At 46.3% G+C, this 21,837-nt stretch overlaps 1 protein-coding gene across 1 annotated transcript in view; it reads left to right on the top strand.

Annotated features, from left to right (window-relative positions):
- LOC311247581 (protocadherin Fat 3-like) overlaps positions 1-21,837 on the top strand; it is a gene marked incomplete at both ends in the record, with an annotated part of 404,408 nt that overhangs the window by 155,607 nt on the left and 226,964 nt on the right. The window contains 6 exon segments of the mRNA XM_084338612.1: positions 2,483-2,693; positions 4,111-4,182; positions 8,457-8,593; positions 17,895-17,926; positions 17,928-18,168; positions 20,800-21,010. Of these exon segments, the coding sequence (XP_084194738.1) occupies positions 2,483-2,693; positions 4,111-4,182; positions 8,457-8,593; positions 17,895-17,926; positions 17,928-18,168; positions 20,800-21,010 (904 nt within the window).

Genomic DNA, 21,837 nt, shown 5'->3' with positions numbered 1-21,837 from the left:
CCGTTCACTCACACGTTCACTCACACGTTCACTCACACGTTCACTCACCCGTTCACTCACACGTTCACTCACCCGTTCACTCACCCGTTCACTCACCCGTTCACTCACGCGTTCACTCACCCGTTCACTCACCCGTTCACTCACACGTTCACTCACACGTTCACTCACCCGTTCACTCACTCGTTCACTCACCCGTTCACTCAAACGTTCACTCACACGTTCACTCACACGCTCACTCACCCGTTCACTCACACGCTCACTCACACGTTCACTCACACGTTCACTCACACGTTCACTCACACGCTCACTCACCCGTTCACTCGCACGTTCACTCACACATTCTCACACGTCGTTCACTCACACGTTCACTCACACGTTCACTCACACGTTCACTCACCCGTTCACTCACCCGTTCACTCACCCGTTCACTCACCCGTTCACTCACCCGTTCACTCGCACGTCCACTCACACGTTCACTCGCACGTTCACTCACACGTTCACTCGCACGTTCACTCACACGTTCACTCGCACGTTCACTCACACATTCTCACACGTCGTTCACTCACACGTTCACTCACACGTTCACTCACGCGTTCACTCACACGTTCACTCACATGTTCACTCACACGTTCACTCACACGTTCACTCACGCGTTCACTCACACGTTCACTCACACGTTCACTCACCCGTTCACTCACGCGTTCACTCACATGTTCACTCACACGTTCACTCACGCGTTCACTTACACGTTCACTCACGCGTTCACTCACACGTTCACTCACGCGTTCACTCACACGTTCACTCACGCGTTCACTCACACGTTCACTCACCCGTTCACTCACACGTTCACTCACCCGTTCACTCACCCGTTCACTCACACGTTCACTCACACGTTCACTCACACGTTCACTCACCCGTTCACTCACACGTTCACTCACACGTTCACTCACACGTTCACTCACACGTTCACTCACCCGTTCACTCACACGTTCACTCACACGTCGTTCACTCACACGTTCACTCACACGTTCACTCACACGTTCACTCACACGTTCACTCACCCGTTCACTCACACGTTCACTCACACGTTCACTCACACGTTCACTCACACGTTCACTCACACGTTCACACACCAACAGTGCCAACCTGCTCATCGAGAGCAGTCGGGGGGTCGGGGGGGGGTTAAGTGTCTTGCTCAAGGACACTTCGACACGCAGTCCTGGAATCGAACCGAGAATGTATGTATTTATTTTCAGGCGAATATTTAGAAAATATGGCTAGCGTTTAAGAGGTTAATGTCAAGGCTCTCATCCACATTCATTCATTCCCCCCCCCCCCCCCCGCCCCCCACTCTCTCTCCTACGAAGTGTTGCGTTCAAACCAGAGAGAACACCGACACCGTTGTTTTCATCAAAGTTATCATGAGACATACTGTACGCCGGTGCAGTCGTAATAATATGGGAAATGCCCAAACGCCGCGCGCACGCGCATACATGTTCCCTCGGTTGCGCACAGAACAGATGATTATTATGCATAAATGTTTTAAATGTAATTGTAGTTACAATTTCTGTTAATTGAATTAACTTAAATACATAACTTAATACAAACTAAATTAACAATGTAACTTAGAGTTAGTTTACAGAAGGACAGTTTCCTTCAGCGACTCCCCGCCGGAGCTGGACGGCTGCTCCGAGGACTCATGACGCTGGTGGAGAGGCGGTAGTGGAGGATTGGTTGATTGATTGAAAACTTTATTAACAGATTGCAGAATGGGTACAATACAGTACGGCTCAATACATACAATTGTTAAGGGGATGCAGACCAGAGAAAGACTTTCGTCTTGTTTACATCAGGGTCCCCCATTTTCAATTCATCATAACATATATGACAGACACAACATACAGATAGACAGTACTGCTACATCTATACATTTATGACATACCAGATTTACAAATACAGTACTGTTTTTGATACGAAAAGAGTCCAGAAAAGAAGTATATACATTTGACGTAGAAACTGTACATTGGAGGAGGTTGGGTAGGTGGGGGGGGGGGCTGTACATTGGAGGTGGTTGGGTGGGTGGGGGGAGGTTGGGTAGGAGGGGGGGGTGGGTGACACTGTACAACTGTACAAGCAACACTGTACATTGGAATATTGACAAGACCATACTTGGTCATTTTTACTGTACATTGGAGGGGGTTGTGTTAGGACATTTACAGGGGCCAGTTTCGAGAGGAGTCCGTTGTTATGCTATCGCCTATCGGTATCCTATTATTATGCAAAGTCTAGGTGATAAGTGCCGGCCGGCGCCACGAGTCCAGTGACAATTGTGAACGCATTTTTGTGCGCGCGCGTGCACATCCGCGCGCACTTCTGCCTCAGTGACCTATATACCTAAACGGCGTTTAACCGCGTTTGTGCACGACTGCATGCCTGGCTGTAGACTCGAGCGCTAAATCGCGTGCATTATTTATTCCGACAGATCAAAGCAGAGGACGCCGGTGACCCTCCGCTATGGGCCACCGTCCAGCTCCAGATAGAGTGGGTCCGCAAGCCTGTGCCCTCGCCGCGGCCCCTGCTGTTCACACAGAGGCACTACAACTTCTCCGTCTCCGAGACGGCGGGCGTGGCGCAGCCCGTGGGGGTGGTGTCCGTGCGCCAGTCCAGCACGCCCATCTGGTTCCATATCTCCGGTGAGTGTGCCAACTGTGCCATGATACACAGCTGGTCCCCTGGCTGTGATATGTAACGATTGACTCACATTACATCATCATAATATATCATTTTGAATTGAATTGAAAACCGTTATTTATCCCCGGATGTCCTTTACAGCATAACAGCATAACAGCGGTTAAAAACAGCACATTAAAAAACAGTTATTTAGTATGTGTTAAAAACAAGATGGACAAGTACACAGGGATAAAATAGCTAAAAATAGGACTAAAAATAGAGCTAAAAGTGGTGAAAAAGAAAAAGAAACAAGTCCAATCATGATCTTAAATAGTTAAATTAATTTGTAATCTTAACTACCCACTTAGTCTACCATATATCTACATAATCTTAACTACCCATACTATAGTCATATATACCCATATACTCTATATGATAGCATGTACAACAGTGCTGTATATACCGCATATATACATTTCTAGTTTTATATTTATTGCATATTACATTTAAATTTACATTTAGTCATTTAGCTGACGCTTTTATCCAAAGCGACTTACAAGTTCTGTACGACAGGTCATCAGGAAGGGTACAACTCTATCAGCTGAGTAACAATGTTCATCAAAGTGTTGAGTGCTACAGTGTAGGTTAGTATATTAGGACAAGTGCATGTTCATATATTCATATCTGTCTGAATATACCTGCATATAATCCTTCTATATACCTACTTATACACTTGCAGATAACCCATATGACTCTGTATGATAGCATGTACAATAATGATGTATATATATATATATATATATATATATATATATATATATATATATATATATATATATATATATATATATATATATTCTTACTGTATATATATCTATCCACATCTGTCTGTAATTACCTGTCTATATCTGTACATATCTCTTACCTACTCTTACTAGTTACGCTGCTGACCAGTATGACTTACTACCATACTGTCTTTATACCTGTATCACTGTACATAATAATATTACAACTCGTGTATATACATCTGATTAACACTATTACTCACGTGACTTTTGTGAATTACTTTAATATACAGTGACATTGAGTTCTGGGGAAAGCTGTGATGCTCACATTCATTGTAATGATGGATTATGCTGACCAAAACAAACGGTGCGGAGCAAGAGAGACATTTAATTACACTGGCCTTACCCTTTAAGTTCACGTCGCTATACATTAATTTACTCTGCTGTGATATGCAGCTATTTATTACAGCCGGCGACCAGCAAGATGATAACATGACTGAATACTGTATGCAGATAATAAATCAATCGGGCTCCCTAAATGTATGTGATCTGTCTTTCTCTGTCTCTCTCTCTCTCTCTCTCTCTCTCTCTCTCTCTCTCTCTCTCTCTCTCTCTCTCTCTCTCTCTCTCTCTCTCTCTCTCTTCCTTCCTAAAGGTGGAAGAGTTGCCAGAGAAATGTTCTACATCCCCCAGAATGCATGTGGCAGAAACTGCTCACTTGATACAGGTCTGGTCCTAACATGGTTTATTTTTTCAAGCTGTAGAATCACAATCAGATTTGTTACCGAGTATGTGTACACACTACAAGTGAATGTGCAATATATCTCATTTTCTTTTTCCCTCAACCCTTTCACTACCACACTACAAAGGGTTACCACTTTCACTACCACACTACAGACGGTTAACCTTTCACTACCACACTACAGAAGGTTAACCTTTCACTACCACACTACAGAAGGTTAACCTTTCACTACCACACTACAACGGGTTAACACTTTCACTACCACACTACAGAAGGTTAACCTTTCACTACCACACTACAGACGGTTAACCTTTCACTACCACACTACAGAAGGTTAACCTTTCACTACCACACTACAGACGGTTAACCTTTCACTACCACGCTACAGAAGGTTAACCTTTCACTACCACACTACAGAAGGTTAACCTTTCACTACCACACTACAGAAGGTTAACCTTTAACTACCACACTAGTACAGAAGGTTAACCTTTCACTACCACACTACAGAAGGTTAACCTTTCACTACCACACTACAACGGGTTAACACTTTCACTACCACACTACAGAAGGTTAACCTTTCACTACCACACTACAGACGGTTAACCTTTAACTACCACACTAGTACAGAAGGTTAACCTTTCACTACCACACTACAGTAGGTTAACCTTTCACTACCACACTACAACGGGTTAACACTTTCACTACCACACTACAGAAGGTTAACCTTTCACTACCACACTACAACGGGTTAACACTTTCACTACCACACTACAGAATGTTAACCTTTCACTACCAAACTGCAGAAGGTTAAGGTTCACTACCACACTACAGACGGTTAACCTTTCACTACCACACTACAGACGGTTAACCTTTCACTACCACACTACAGACGGTTAACCTTTCACTACCAAACTGCAGAAGGTTAAGGTTCACTACCACACTATAATGTGGTAGTGGAAGGGTTAACGTGAAAACGCATGGATTTGCAAGGGTTAATGGACAGTCTCTCAATGTTACTTGTAGTCGCTACAAAAGAGGACGCGGGCCAAAGATCGACAAAGGACAGGGATTAGTCAGGGAGTCACGTTGAAAACCGAAAGCCAGAGTGTGATTGGATATCTTTGTCTGGGATCCCCAAATCATCCAGAGGATCAACCGAGAGACCCATTGAGATCGACCGGAAAGACACGGTTGCCCACCTGTAGTGTATATGGGGGGGGGGGGGGGGGGTTATAAGGCACTGTTGGGGGAGGGGGGGAGGTATTAGGTGGTCCTCAGGCCTTCTCACACACTGCACCTCGACTCTGGAACTCCCTCCCTCAGACCATCAGAGACTCCCCCACACTCTCCACCTTCAAATCCCGCCTCAAACCCCACCTGTTCTCCCTATAGCCTTCAACCCCCCCCCACCCATAACCCCCCCCCCTCCAACCTGTTTTGATGTTCGTTACTGCGGCTTTATGTTTCTGTGTTATCTCATTCTGTTTTCTGTTCCTTTTTGTTTCTTTGTTTTTTCTCTGTTTCTCTGCCTACTGTCAGCAACTTCAGGTTCCTGAGAAGCCCTATACAGATAAAATGAATTATTATTTATTATTATTATTATAATTATTATTGAAGAGGCCAACTGCAGACAGAACGAAGCTGTTCTTGCCGCATGATGGACCGGCCCACAATCGTACCGCACCTGCACGCCTCGTGAGCCCTGCGGGCGCACGTACAGGACCAGGAGAGACGGCAGATTGCAGTCAATCACCTCCCCAGCGGAGCGTATGATACGCTGCGGTCTGCCCTTGTCCCTAGCAGTGGCCACGGCGTCTCCCAGATGGTGATGGAGGAGGTGTTGATGGACTCACCGACGATGGTGGTCGTCTAAGAAAGTGCACCGTCATCGTCTCTGGCGCGTTTTAAACTTCCTCAGCTGCCGCAGGAAAATTATACATCCTCTGTTGTGTTTTGTTTTTGGTGATGGAGTAGCATAGTTGTATAGACATATTAGCAAGATAGGTATAGTAGTATAAGAATAGTAGCATAGTATTAGGGTACATAGCAGTAAAAAAGGTTAGAGGTAAAAAGGTTATTATTATTTTTTCATCTTTTTCTTCAGATATTATTGTGGTGTGTTTTTAGTCAACGGTGGAAAATTGGCCGGGTTTCAGCTGTCCTCGTTGGTGGAGAGTTCGTTCCACCATTGTGGAGCGAGGACTGACAATAGCCTGCTTCGTTTTGATGACCCCCCCCCCCCCCCACCCTGGAGCTCGGACTAGGAGTGGCTCTGAGGCGGCCAGAAGATGTAGAGCGGAGGGGTCTTGAGGGTGTGTCGTTAGAGACCATTGGTCATTGAGGTAGGAGGGAGCCTATACCGCGCCTCGCTGCATGGTATACCAGGTCAAGGACCTTGAAGCGGGTTAAAAGTGCGGCAATGGGAAGCCAGTGCAGTTCTCTGAGAAGTGGGGGTAACTTGGGCTGACTTTGGTAGATTGGAGATCAGGCTTCCTGAAGTCCAGTGGGGAGTCTCTCAGGGTGATGGGGGAGAGTGGGGGCTGGGTACTTCCTGAAGTCCACAACCATCTCCACTGTCGTTAGAGAGTCTCTGTCTCCCCTCTCGCTGACCCCACGGCGCCACTTCTAAGCGGAGAGGACCGTATAACTGGAATTACGATTACGATCGAGAGACCAGGCAGGGAGGGAGCGAGTTGAATACAGTGGTTTCTGTTTTTCTTAATGCATGTTGGATAATGTCCCTCTCATTGAAATATTGATCAGATTAAAAAGAAGGGAAAAAAAGAAACCCCTGTGATTATCTCGGACCTGAAACGCTTCAGCGCCTTCTGTGAAAAATGCCCCAATCAGTATTCATACGCTGAGGAAAACCCACAGGCCACAGCTATCTCCCGAGAGAAGTTGGAATGAGACAAGGGATGGTGCCGAATACTCAAACACTTTTGTCAAACCTCTCTCTCTCTCTCCCTCCCTTCCCTCTCTACCCCCTCTCTCACACACACTCCCACACACACCCCCCACACACACACACCACACACACCCACACACACACACAAACACACCCACCCACACACACCCACACACACCCACACACACACACACACACACACACACACACACACACACAACACACACACACACACACCCCACACACACCCACGCACACACACACACACACACACACACACACACACACACACACACACACACACACACACACACACCCACACACACACCCACACACACACACACACACACACGCACACGCACACACTTTAATCAAACATTAGGACTTCAACTTTAAACCCACTGGTGGTGAATAGGTGGGGGGGGGGAAAGGCACAGGTCCAGTCTCTGATCTTTTAGATGGCTTGTGTAGCGGTGTGATAAGACAGATGTTTATGTGGGGTGTTAACAGCTCCTCAGGTTGGCAAGTAGCTTTGGTTTTAGATTGCATTTCGTTTCATTTCATCTCACTGTGCCCCCCCCCCCCCCCCCCCCCCCCCCCCCCCGGCTCGAGACACAGGCGCCTGGCCAAAACAATTACACAGTAATAACTTAGAGCACCTGGCTGCAACACAGAGAGAATACTAAGTGATTGGAATTCGTCTTGAGCAGTGTGTGTGTGTTTGTGTGTTTGTGTTGTTTGCATGCCATGCATGCAGGGGCGACAGTGGCTCGGGAGGTAGAGCAGTCGTCTGGTAATCCAGAGGTTTCCCGGTTCGATTCCTGCTCCTCCTCCCCGCCGGGCAGCGTGTCGGAGTGTCCTGGAGTGAATGAATGAATGAAAACTTTATTTAATTAACAGATTGCCGTACAATACAGTACTGCTCAATACGCACCATTGTTAAGGGGATGCAGACCAGAGAAAGACGTTTAAGTCTTGTTAACATCAGGGTCCCCCATTTTCAATTCATAGTGAATGAATAGTGAGCGAGACACTTAACCCCTTAATTGCTCCTGGTGAGCAGGCTGGCTGGCACCATGCACGGTCGCCTCTGCCGTCGGTGTGTGAATGTGTGAGTGAATGGGTAAAAATGTGAGGAACAAATTGGATAAAAAGCTATATAAATGCAGCCATTTACCATTTACCATGTGCTTGTGACTGACTGACTGACTGACTGACTGACTGACTGACTGACTGACTGACTGACTGACTGACTGACTGACTGACTGACTGACTGACTGACTGACTGACTGACTGACTGACTGACTGACTGACTGACTGACTGACTGACTGACTGACTGCCTTCCTTCAGGGAGCTTCGACATGCAGTTTGACCTTCAGATGGGAATGGGGACCATCGTGATCGCCCGGCCGCTGGACGCGGAGCTGCAGTCCCTCTACAACATGACCATCCAGGTCACAGACGGGACCAACGTGGCCTCGGCACAGGTACCATGGAGACACACACGGCTTTGATGTGTCCACCCAGATGAACCACCATGACCGCCAAGACACAAAGAAGACACACTGACCACATCTGTACAAGATAAGATAAGATGAGATGAGATCAATTAAGATAAGATCAATTAAGATAAGATAAGATACAATTAAGATACTATAGGATAAGATAAGATACGATAGGGCGGTCAGGTGGCGTAGCGGAGATTGCGCTTGTCACCGACGCAGGAGATGCTGGGTTCGAGCCCAGCTCTCGGCGTTGCTACCAGCTTGGCTGGTCGTTCATACTAATACAATTGGCAGTGTTAGGGGGTGGGGAAGCTGGCGGGTGGGAATCTGGCGTTGTGGACAGCGACGCCTACAGGTCAGGTCTTGGCGCTTGCTCAGCGGGGGCAGGACTTGGTGGAGATAGCGTGCCCTCCCACGCGTTACACTTCACCAATGAGAGTCCTCGCTGCCAAGTGAAAAGACGTCACTGGCAGTCGCCGCACGTATCGGAGGAAGCGTGCGGTCGGCTTCGGGACGCCCTTGTACCGACTCGTAGGAGAACATGCATAGGTAGGGGAGGGGGGGAATAGGCAGCCAGGTAGGGGAGGGGGGCAATTGGCACGGCGACTAAATAAAAAAAAAAAAAAAAAAAAAACACCACAGAGACAGTGGGATCGAATCCAGCTGTGGTACCTCCGGCTTGGCCGACCGTCCATACTGACACAATTGGCAGTGTTAGCGGGTGGGAAACCCGGCGAGGGTGGGTCCTGGTCGTTGTAAACAGCGACTCCTACAGTTCGGTCGGGGCGCCTGCACAGCAAGGGAAGGATCTGGGAGAGGTAGTGTGACCTTCCACACGTTACACTCCCCCAGTGAGAGTCCGCGCTGCCAGGTGAAAAGAAGCGGTGGGCTGGCTACACACGTGTCGGAGGAAGCATGTGATAGTCTCCGCCCTCCCAGACTGACGGTAGGGCGTAGAGTGCGCAGCGACCAGAAAGGGGATTGGGAATAGGCATAACGACTAACATTGGGATGGGAGACAATCGTAAAAAGAAAGGGGGAAAAAATATAATAAAAAAAAAATAAAAAAAAATATAAGATACATTAAGATAAGATAAGATGTTCCTTTATTGATCCCCCTGTGGAAATTCAGGCGTCATAGCAACATGGGGGAGGTACAGGTATAGGCAGGGTAATAGTAGAAGACATAAATATAGGCAATAAAATGATAGTAAACTCTTACCAAATAGCTATAGGGATCGTACACTGCAGCAGGGCTTGTTAAACTCATCAAGGACACCCGTATAGATTCACGTCACGCCCAGGGAATCCACCTTGTATTAAGATTCTCTTTACATCTGAGAGGGATCATTCAGTACAGAATTATATAACTGCCTATACTGTAGTTGGGTATGACAGCGGGGGGGGGGGGGGGGGGTTGCACATAGCTACTGCTAGTGTAGCAGAGGAACCCTGCCTGAAACCTCGTAGGTCTAATATCTCTCCTTCCCTGAAACCTCATAGGTCTAATATATCTCCTGCCCTGAAGCCTAGTGAGTCTAAGATATCTCCTGCCCTGAAACCTCGTAGGTCTAATATCTCCGCTGGCCTGAAACCTAGTAAGTCTAAGATATCTCCTGACCTGAAGCCTCGTAAGTCTAATATATCTCCTGCCCTGAAGCCTAGTAGGTCTAATATCTCTCCTTCCCTGAAGCCTAGTAGGTCTAATATATCTCCTGCCCTGAAGCCTAGTAGGTCTAATATATCTCCTGCCCTGAAACCTAGTAGGTCTAATATCTCTCCTGCCCTGAAGCCTCATAGGTCTAATATATATCCTGCCCTGAAGCCTAGTAAGTCTAATATCTCTCCTGCCCTGAAGCCTAGTAGGTCTAATATCCCCGCTGGCCTGAAGCCTAGTGAGTCTAAGATATCTCCTGACCTGAAGCCTGGTAAGTCTAATATCTCTCCTGCCCTGAAGCCTCATAGGTCTAATATATATCCTGCCCTGAAGCCTAGTAAGTCTAATATCTCTCCTGCCCTGAAGCCTAGTAGGTCTAATATCCCCGCTGGCCTGAAGCCTAGTGAGTCTAAGATATCTCCTGACCTGAAGCCTCGTAAGTCTAATATCTCTCCTGCCCTGAAGCCTAGTAGGTCTAATATCTCTCCTGCCCTGAAGCCTTGTAGGTCTAATATCTCTCCTGCCCTGAAGCCTAGTAGGTCTAATATCTCCGCTGGCCAGAAGCCTAGTAAGTCTAATATATCCCCTGCCCTGAAACCTCGTACTGTAGGTCTAATATATCCCCTGCCCTGAAACCTCGTAAGTCTAATATCTCTCCTGCCCTGAAACCTTGTAGGTCTAATATATCCCCTGCCCTGAAACCTCGTAAGTCTAATATCTCTCCTGCCCTGAAACCTCGTAGGTCTAATATATCCCCTGCCCTGAAACCTTGTAGGTCTAATATATCCCCTGCCTGAAACCTCGTAGGTCTAATATCTCTCCTGCCCTGAAACCTCGTAGGTCTAATATATCCCCTGCCTGAAACCTTGTAGGTCTAATATATCCCCTGCCTGAAACCTCGTAGGTCTAATATCTCTCCTGCCCTGAAACCTCGTAGGTCTAATATATCCCCTGCCCTGAAACCTTGTAGGTCTAATATATCCCCTGCCCTGAAACCTTGTAGGTCTAATATCTCTCCTGCCCTGAAACCTTGTAGGTCTAATATATCCCCTGCCCTGAAACCTCGTAGGTCTAATATATCCCCTGCCTGAAACCTTGTAGGTCTAATATATCCCCTGCCTGAAACCTTGTAGGTCTAATATATCCCCTGCCTGAAACCTCGTAGGTCTAATATATCCCCTGCCTGAAACCTCGTAGGTCTAATATCCCCGCTGGCCTGAAGCCTAGTGAGTCTAAGATATCTCCTGACCTGAAGCCTCGTAAGTCTAATATCTCTCCTGCCCTGAAGCCTAGTAGGTCTAATATCTCTCCTGACCTGAAGCCTAGTAGGTCTAATATCTCTCCTGCCCTGAAGCCTAGTAGGTCTAATATCTCCGCTGGCCAGAAGCCTAGTAAGTCTAAGATATCTCCTGACCTGAAGCCTCGTAAGTCTAATATCTCTCCTGCCCTGAAGCCTAGTAGGTCTAATATCTCTCCTGCCCTGAAGCCTCATAGGTCTAATATATCTCCTGCCCTGAAACCTTGTAAGTCTAATATATCTCCTGCCCTGAAACCTCGTACTGTAGGTCTAATATATCCCCTGCCCTGAAACCTCGTAAGTCTAATATATCTCCTGCCCTGAAACCTTGTAGGTCTAATATATCCCCTGCCCTGAAACCTCGTAAGTCTAATATCTCTCCTGCCCTGAAACCTCGTAGGTCTAATATATCCCCTGCCCTGAAACCTTGTAGGTCTAATATATCCCCTGCCTGAAACCTCGTAGGTCTAATATCTCTCCTGCCCTGAAACCTCGTAGGTCTAATATATCCCCTGCCTGAAACCTTGTAGGTCTAATATATCCCCTGCCTGAAACCTCGTAGGTCTAATATCTCTCCTGCCCTGAAACCTCGTAGGTCTAATATATCCCCTGCCTGAAACCTTGTAGGTCTAATATATCCCCTGCCTGAAACCTTGTAGGTCTAATATATCTCCTGCCCTGAAACCTCGTAGGTCTAATATATCCCCTGCCCTGAAACCTCGTAGGTCTAATATCTCTCCTGCCCTGAAACCTCGTAGGTCTAATATATCCCCTGCCTGAAACCTTGTAGGTCTAATATCTCTCCTGCCCTGAAACCTCGTAGGTCTAATATATCCCCTGCCCTGAAACCTCGTAGGTCTAATATATCCCCTGCCCTGAAACCTTGTAGGTCTAATATATCCCCTGCCCTGAAACCTCGTAGGTCTAATATATCCCCTGCCCTGAAACCTTGTAGGTCTAATATATCCCCTGCCCTGAAACCTTGTAGGTCTAATATATCCCCTGCCTGAAACCTTGTAGGTCTAATATATCCCCTGCCCTGAAACCTTGTAGGTCTAATATATCCCCTGCCCTGAAACCTTGTAGGTCTAATATATCCCCTGCCCTGAAACCTTGTAGGTCTAATATATCCCCTGCCTGAAACCTTGTAGGTCTAATATCTCTCCTGCCCTGAAACCTCGTAGGTCTAATATATCCCCTGCCTGAAACCTTGTAGGTCTAATATATCCCCTGCCTGAAACCTTGTAGGTCTAATATCTCTCCTGCCCTGAAACCTCGTAGGTCTAATATATCCCCTGCCTGAAACCTTGTAGGTCTAATATATCTCCTGCCCTGAAACCTCGTAGGTCTAATATATCCCCTGCCCTGAAACCTTGTAGGTCTAATATATCCCCTGCCCTGAAACCTTGTAGGTCTAATATCTCTCCTGCCCTGAAACCTCGTAGGTCTAATATATCCCCTGCCCTGAAACCTCGTAGGTCTAATATCTCTCCTGCCCTGAAACCTCGTAGGTCTAATATATCCCCTGCCTGAAACCTTGTAGGTCTAATATCTCTCCTGCCCTGAAACCTCGTAGGTCTAATATATCCCCTGCCTGAAACCTTGTAGGTCTAATATATCCCCTGCCTGAAACCTTGTAGGTCTAATATATCCCCTGCCTGAAACCTTGTAGGTCTAATATATCCCCTGCCTGAAACCTTGTAGGTCTAATATCTCTCCTGCCCTGAAACCTCGTAGGTCTAATATATCCCCTGCCCTGAAACCTCGTAGGTCTAATATATCCCCTGCCCTGAAACCTCGTAGGTCTAATATATCCCCTGCCCTGAAACCTCGTACTGTAGGTCTAATCCCAGGATCAGACGACACAAATTCAGCCCGATTTTGACACGGGAACGACGAACAGGCTTCTGTATCCCTCGTAGAGACGAACGGGCTTCTGTATCCCTCGTAGAGACGAACAGGCTTCTGTATCCCTCGTAGAGCGACATATTCAAAGAACGACACGACGAACAGGCCAAATGTCCTGCCAGTTTTTTTGTCTTCTAGTGTGAAAATTCCTGCAACCTGTCCTTTGACTTTTAAGAAGTCCAAACGGGAACCCCTCCTCCCCGATTCCCTGGCGAACTTCATGCCAAGATGGCATGCAGAGATCTTTTGTCGAGGACAAACACAAGGCCCTGTCTCCCAGCCAAGACACTGCACGATGTTATGATGCTATGATAACCTAATCTGACATGGCGGCCATTGTGAAAGACAAAAATGTCGTTTCGTCTGATTCTGGCATTGATGGCTTTCCTGGCCTGGAGCCTAATACGTCTAATATCTACGCTGGCCTGAAGCCTAATACGTCTAATATATCTCCTGACCTGAAGCCTAGTAAGTCTAATATCTACGCTGGCCTGAAGCCTAATACGTCTAATATATCTCCTGACCTGAAGCCTAGTAAGTCTAATATCTCCCCTGACCAGGTGGGACTCTAGATGTTTGGTTCTCCATGTGGGGGCTCAGTAAATCAATTAAAATCATAATGAACATGAAAACAATGCGTGAAAACAATCCTGGACTCCACTTTGGTAACTGGGGGTGGGGGGGACAAATATTCTGAAATAGATACAGTAATATATTGCAATATCTTGCTGATATTATATCAATACAGTGACGCCAAAGTATCCCAATGAAAACATTATCTTATTAGATACAACAGATGGATTTGTTAACAACGTTTTCCGTTGGGGACATCATTTGCAGTTGAAAAAAGGTAATACATCACAATATATCACAATAAATCACAATATATCACAATATATCACAATATCGTGACGTTACAATATTGTGACTAGTATCGTGTTAACATGGTTTTGTTTATTTGTTTTTTTTATTTAAAGGATCCCCATTAGCTTATGACGTAGCAGTTTGCTAATCTTCCTGGGGTCCACTCACAATTAACATTACAACAAATAGTACATAAATACAGTAAATAAATACAAATATATTTAACAAAATGTTTTGATAAATGAACAGTTAAACTTTTTCATTCACATATTCATAGTAAAGTATGGTCTAATGTAATGTTTTCATCTCTTTCTGCAGCTTTCTCCAGAACGTGATCTATAGCCCCAAATGCATTATATTGATGATGAAACACAGTTTGATGGCAATCAGCGCGATATAAAAAATTCCAACTAGACGTACTTCTAGAAGTTACTACACGTCATCTGATGTTGACCGGATGGGCGAGGGGGCGTTTATAATTCCGTGGGCAGCGTTATACCAATCATCTAATGTGGGTCAAATGTTGATAATAGCAGTTAGTATCGAAGACGGTAACGTTACACGCTGAAACTCACCCCAGTCTCCGCGCGCCGTTGGGCGATCATCGTCGAGTAGAAATCTTATCATTATGGGATATATTTTTACCCGGTCCATCTCCAGCTTGTATAATGGTATATACGTCCAAATCATGTTGTTTATCGAGTTATTGCCAATCGATCACCGTGTAGCGTGACGAGCCAGAGTCCCATGAACTATAGCGAGCGCCCGGAAGTACTACGGTCGTCATGACAACCTCTATTCAACATCCTGTTTGGCGATTGCGCCGATCGGCCACCAGATGGCGCTCCTGAACCGCCAGAGAGCTCAGTGGGTCCTGCTGGTGGATCTCAGGCCAGCGGAGGGGACATATGAATCCGATCGCAGATTTTTGAAATATTGATATAAGGACGACGTAACGCGTCCTCCGGCAACTTTAGCATGGCCAGCAAAGACGTCTAAAGACGGGTCCCGGCACTCAAAGTGTTAATATGGTTCATTTGCATGTTCCTGGTATCTGATTATAGGGACATCTATGGATCTCAGGGAATGTATTCCCAGTGTCAGAAATACTGTGTCTGTTACTAGGCTTGAGTAAATTGTAATGAACCAAATGAGAATATCAATAACTTTTTTTTTTTAAATTGACCAGACCTGAAAAATCTAAGCAAATGAATAAATGGAAGATAATTAAACAGAAGGTTTTGTATACAGTACTGAATTTTGCCATCTGGACACATGCCATTTGAAATATGATTATAGAATATAGAATACAGGCCTAAAATGGTTATGCGATTAAAATGTGATTAATTAGATTAATTAATTACAAATCCTGTAATTAATTAGATTAACTTTTTTAATCGCCTGACAGCACCACTAGTAACTATTGCTGTATAGCTCTGGGCTGATCCCCTCTCAGTATCTCCTGCTGGCCTTGTTCAGTCCTTACAGCATCTCAAGTACTCTGCCCTACATCGGTTAGATGACCCTTCATCCAACTACATTGAATACTGTAGTTAATTATTCAATAACTATAATATTCAGTTTGTTTGTTTATAGCAGTGTCTTTAATCACTAGTACTCGTGCGACCTCTACCAGGGTTTCTAATGCACACGTGCGCGCGCACACACACACATATACACACACACACACACACGCGCACGCACGCACGCACACACACACACGCACGCACGCACACACACACACACACACACACACACACACACACACACACACACACACACACACACACACACACACACACACACACACACACACACACACACACACACACACACACACACACACACACACATAATCACACACATAAACACATTAACACACACACACACACCTCAAGCCAATCAAAATGTAGCTGGGACGAGACTCGACGCAATGCACACGATTAACCCTTCCACTACCACACTACCACATTTCACTGCGACGACGACACAGAAGGTTAACCCTTTTCACTGCCACGCGACAAAGGGTTAACCCTTTCACTACCACACTACAGAAGGTTACTACCCCTGTCAATCATCTGACTTCTGGATTCACTTTTTTATTTCTCTTATTTTTTGGGATTATCTCCCACAATAATGTTATTGCCATAAAACAGAACACAGTTAGTTTCTCTACCTTTCCGTGAACGTCTTGCAAAAAACGGTGTTGCAATACGATGAAAACTGGTGGAGAAATTTACATTATAAAAAAGATGGCAGAATTCACTACTGTATCTACAAAACCTTCTGTTTAATCATCTTCCCTTTATTCATTTGCTTAGATTTTTCAGGTCTGGTCAATTTTAGCATGGTGTTATTCACAGTCAAAGATATATATATTTTTTTAAATAGAATTGATATTCTCCTTTGGTTCATTACAATTTACTCAAGCCTAATAACAGACACACTATTTCTGACACTGATCCATATATGTCCCTAGATTCTGATACCAAGAACATGCAAATGGGCCATATTTTTTTTTAAATGTTTATTCTATGTCCTTATGGAATGAGTGACATAAAAAAAATTTTAATAAAAATTATTTTTTATTATTATAATTTTCTTTAGGATGGAAGAGCCACACATTGACGGGCAAAGAGCGCAAGCCGCGGGTTGGCCACCAGTCTAGTGAGCAGCTGGGGCGTCATGCCTCTCCAACGCCACGCACAGCCAATGAAGTGTTACGGCTGGAATCCATGGGATTACAGTTGTCATCGCAGGACTAATGCTCATGTAATTCAGTCTAACTATAAAATGAGTGTTCAGTAAACTGGGAACTCTCTCTCTCTCCCTTTCTCCCTTTTTCTCTCTCTCTCTATATATATGTCTCTCCCCTCCCTCTCTCTCTCTCTCTCCATCTCCCCTTCTCTCTCTCCGTCTCTCTCCATCTCCCCTTCTATCTCTCTCCATCTCTCTCCATCTCCCCTTCTCTCTCTCCGTCTCTCTCCATCTCCCCTTCTCTCTCTCTCCGTCTCTCTCCATCTCCCCTTCTCTCTCTCCGTCTCTCTCCATCTCCCCTTCTCTCTCTCCATCTCCCCTTCTATCTCTCTCCGTCTCTCTCCATCTCCCCTCTCTCTCTCCATCTCCCCTTCTATCTCTCTCCGTCTCTCTCCATCTCCCCTTCTCTCTCTCTCCGTCTCTCTCCATCTCCCTTCTATCTCTCTCCGTCTCTCTCCATCTCCCCTTCTCTCTCTTTCCGACTCTCTCCATCTCTCTCCATCTCCCTTCTCTGTCTCTCTGTCTCTCTGTCTCTCTCTCTCTCTCTCTCTCACTCTCACTCTCTCTCTCTCTCTTCTCTCTCTCTCTCTCTCTCTCTCTCTCTCTCTCTCTCTCTCTCTCTCTCTCTCTCTCTCTCTCTCTTCTCTCTCTCTCTCTCTCTCTCCCCCCTCTCTCTCTCTCTCCCATCTCCTCTTATCTCTCTCTCTCTATCTCCCCTTCTCTCTCTCTCTCTCTCTCTCTCTCTCTCTCTCTCTCTCTCTCTCTCTCTCTTCCCCCCCACTCCCCCCCTCCTCCTCCAGGTGTTCATCCGGGTCCTAGACAGCAACGACAACCCCCGTGTTCTCCCGGCCGGCCTACGACGTCAGTGTCTCCGAGGACGCGCCGGTGGACACGGAGCTGCTGAGCGTGCGGGCGTCCGACCTGGACGAGCGCGCCCGGCTCAGCTTCTCCCTGTACGGCAGCGTGGACCCGGCCAGCATGAGGCTGTTCCGGGTCAACCCCGGCAGCGGGACGGTGTACACCGCAGACCGGCTGGACTACGAGGCCCGGACACAGCACATCCTCACCGTCATGGTGAGAAGAGAGTAGGGCTGTCCCCGACTAAGGATGTGGATGGTCGACTATGATTGGCCAAAATGTGCCGTTAGTCGACTTTTGGTAAAAAAAAAAAAAGGGTATAATATATATATATATATATATATATATATATATTTTTTTTTTCATCATTCCATTTTGGCTGTGGGGGGGGGGGGTGCTTAATGTCTGAAGGAGTCGACTGAAGGCTTCTTGTTCTCTGCAAAAGCATGCGATTGGTCCACTGATGGATACATCTTGATATGTGTCTAGTCTAGTGTGTTCATTAGATGGGTGAATCCTCTTTCAGTGCCTCTGTGCCTGTTTTCATAGGCACTTAGCCTCTGGTATGCGTGCCATTAGCGTTAGCCACGCTTCTAGGCCTCTTTTCTTTTGGAAAGAATGATAAAAAAATAATAATAATAATTATATTCGACTAAGAGGTTGGACAGTCGACTACAGCTCCTTTTGACCGATTAGTCGACTAATCGACTAATAGGGGTCAACCCTAGAAGAGAGTAATAATAATGCAGGACCTCTTTAGAGAGAGGTCTTTATTTGGCATGCAACGACACAACGACATGCATGGGCACACACACACACACACACACACACACACACACACACACACACACACACACACACACACACACACACACACACACACACACACACACACACACACACACACACACACACGCACACACACACACACACGCACACACACACGCACACACACACGCACACTTGTCTCTCAGGGTCGCCGATGCGATTGAGCTCTGCTCTTAACCCATCCCGTCGTCCTTCCCCCCCCAAGGGCAGCCGGGAGCAGACAGGGCGTCGGCGAGGGGCCGCACCCGGGGACCAATCCAAGTGCTCCTGTCCGTCTTCGTCAAGGACGAACTGTTGTTGTGCATGTTTTTCCATTGGGTTGGGTTTCTCTTATCGGGGGGAAACCCTTGCGAGCACAGAGGGGGGGAACATGCAAACTCCACACAGAAAGGCCCGGGAGATACCCCACCTGGCATCATGGAAACCTGGTCCCCAAGCGGAATCGAACCCTGGACCTTCTTGCTGTGAGGCGACAGTGTTAACCACTACACCACCGTGCCGAGACAGGGGTGTGTGTGTGTGTGTGTGTGTGTGTGTGTGTGTGTGTGTGTGTGTGTGTGTGTGTGTGTGTGTGTGTGTGTGTGTGTGTGTGTGTGTGTGTGTGTGCGTGTGCGTGTGCGTGTGTGTGTGTGCGTGTGTGTGTGAGAAGAAGAGACAAAACAACCATATGAATACAATATAAGCTCCGTGACCATGGTGCATTAATATAGTAGCTTTTATCCAAAGCGCTTCATAATTTGTTCCTCACATTCACCCATTCACTCACACATCATTCACACACCGACGGCGGAGGCGACCATGCAAGGTGCCGACCTGCTCATCGGGAGCAGTTAGGGGTTAAGTGTCTTGTTGCTCAAGGACACTTCGACACGCTGCCCGGGAGGAGCGGGAATCGAACCGGGAACCTTCCGATGGCCAGACGACCGCTGTACCCCCTGATCTTTACACGATGAAAAGGTCACTTTAAAAATAAATAAAAATTAATAAAACCATCCTTTGAAGGTCACTTAAAAAATTATATATATAATAAGAGAACGGGAGTGGTTCTTGTATAGTAAATAGATGGATATAGCAAGTTAGCATAAGGACACATAGTATAAATGTAGATTGTATAGTATAGCATTGTATAGTAGTGTACATAAGACCCAGTGCCTCATCCGTAGCTAACAGTGTATTGCACTATCACAGGACCTTAGCATGTCTCTTATGTTATGTCTTATTCTTATTACTTGTATTATTGCACAAATGTCTTATTCTCATTCCTATTCTTATTACTTGTATTATTGCACAATCGCTGCGGGCATGACCCCCCGCATTTCACTGTATGCTTGTATGCCGTGACAAATAAAACTCTTGACTTGACTTTCCACTGTCACCCAGCTGTGCTGGAGTGACACCCGTCCCACACCTGGAGAAGATGCAAAACAACCATATAAATACAATAATCAGAAGTTTTGTCCGGTTCGATTAGATTCCGGCAGCGCGTCGAGCGAGACCCCTAAACCCCTAAACGGCCGTTGGAACAGACGAAAGTCACAGCACTTTGCGAGCGTCTAGCGCAGGGGGGGCCAACCCGTGGCTTGTAAAACAGCGACTCCTACAGTTCGGTCGGGGCGCCTGCACAGCGAGGGAAGGATCTAGGAGAGGTAGTGTGACCTTCCACACGTTACACTCCCCCCCAGTGAGAGTCTGCGCTGCCAGGTGAAAAGAAGCGGTGGGCTGGCTACACATGTGTCGGAGGAAGACTGTGATAGTCTCCGCCCTCCCAGACCGACGGTAGGGGGTAGAGTGCGCAACGACCAGGAAGGGGATGGGGAATTGGCATAACGACTAACATTGGGAGGGGAGAAACACGGAAAAAGAAGGGGGAGAAAGATAATAATAAATAAAAAATAAAAAATGTAATGATTGTGAAACATTTGTTTAATGAGAGACTATGAGCTGTATGTGTATGTCACCGAATTTCCCCCGAGAGGGATTAATAAAAGTTATCCTCATCCTCATCCTTATCCTCTACAGGTCAAAGACCAGGAGTTTCCCTTCAACAGGGACCTGGCTCGCATCCTGGTGGCGGTGGAGGACGCCAACGACAACGCCCCTTACTTCGTCAGCACCGTGTACGACGCCGTGGCCTACGAGTCGTCCTCGCCGGGCACCTCCGTGCTGCAGGTGACGGCCCTGGACATGGACAACGGCGTCAACGGACAACTCTCCTACACCATAGAAGCAGGTGCTGTCCTGCAGGGCTGTCTGTCCCCGACTGAGGATTTGTATAGTCGACTTGTAGTCGCCAAAACTAGCTGATAGTCGACTATTAGTATATAGTATAATTTTGTTATTATTATTATTTTTGTATCATTCCATTTGGGCTGTGGGGGGTGAAGCTTAATGTCTGAAGGAGTCGACTGAAGGCTTCTTGTCCTCTGCGAAAGCATGCAGTTGGTCCACTGATGGATACATCTTGATATTTATCTAGTCTAGTGTGTTCATTAGATGGTGAAATCCTCTTTCAGTGCCTCTGTGCCTGTTTTAGTTGGCAGTTAGCCTCTGGTATGCGCGCCATTAGCGTTAGCCACGCCTCTAGGCCTCTTTTCTTTTGGAAAGAATGATAAAAAAAATCTATTTTTTTTTATTATAATATATATATATATATTTTTGTATTCGACTAAGAGGTTGGCAGTCGACTACGGCTCCTTTCGACCGATTAGTTGACTATTCGACTAATAGGGGTCAGCCCTACTGTCCTGTTAGAACGCACTGTTTACTCCTTCAAAATGTTCAGTTGCTATCGCATGCACTTATCTACACATATGAGTGCATGCTTACCAGCTGTTTCGCCTGTTTTACTGCAACACTACTATCACCGACATCTAAGAAGGGAGATCCCCCCTTGAACGGCCCTTCTAAGGTTTCTCTCCTCCACATTGCCTGTGGTGCATTTTTTCCTATTGCTAGGTTTTAGTGAGTTTTTTTCCTTACCTTCGCGTGGGGCATGTCTGGGAGTGTTGCATTTATTTATTTTATTTATTTAAAATGTTTTGGACTTTATGGTGTTTT

Source organism: Notolepis coatsorum (assembly GCF_963971535.1).
Source record: "Notolepis coatsorum genome assembly, contig: SCAFFOLD_101, whole genome shotgun sequence".
Lineage (NCBI taxonomy): Eukaryota > Metazoa > Chordata > Actinopteri > Aulopiformes > Paralepididae > Notolepis > Notolepis coatsorum.
The sequence above is the reverse complement of the archived record's forward strand: the minus strand, read 5'-3'. Positions and strand labels throughout refer to the sequence as shown.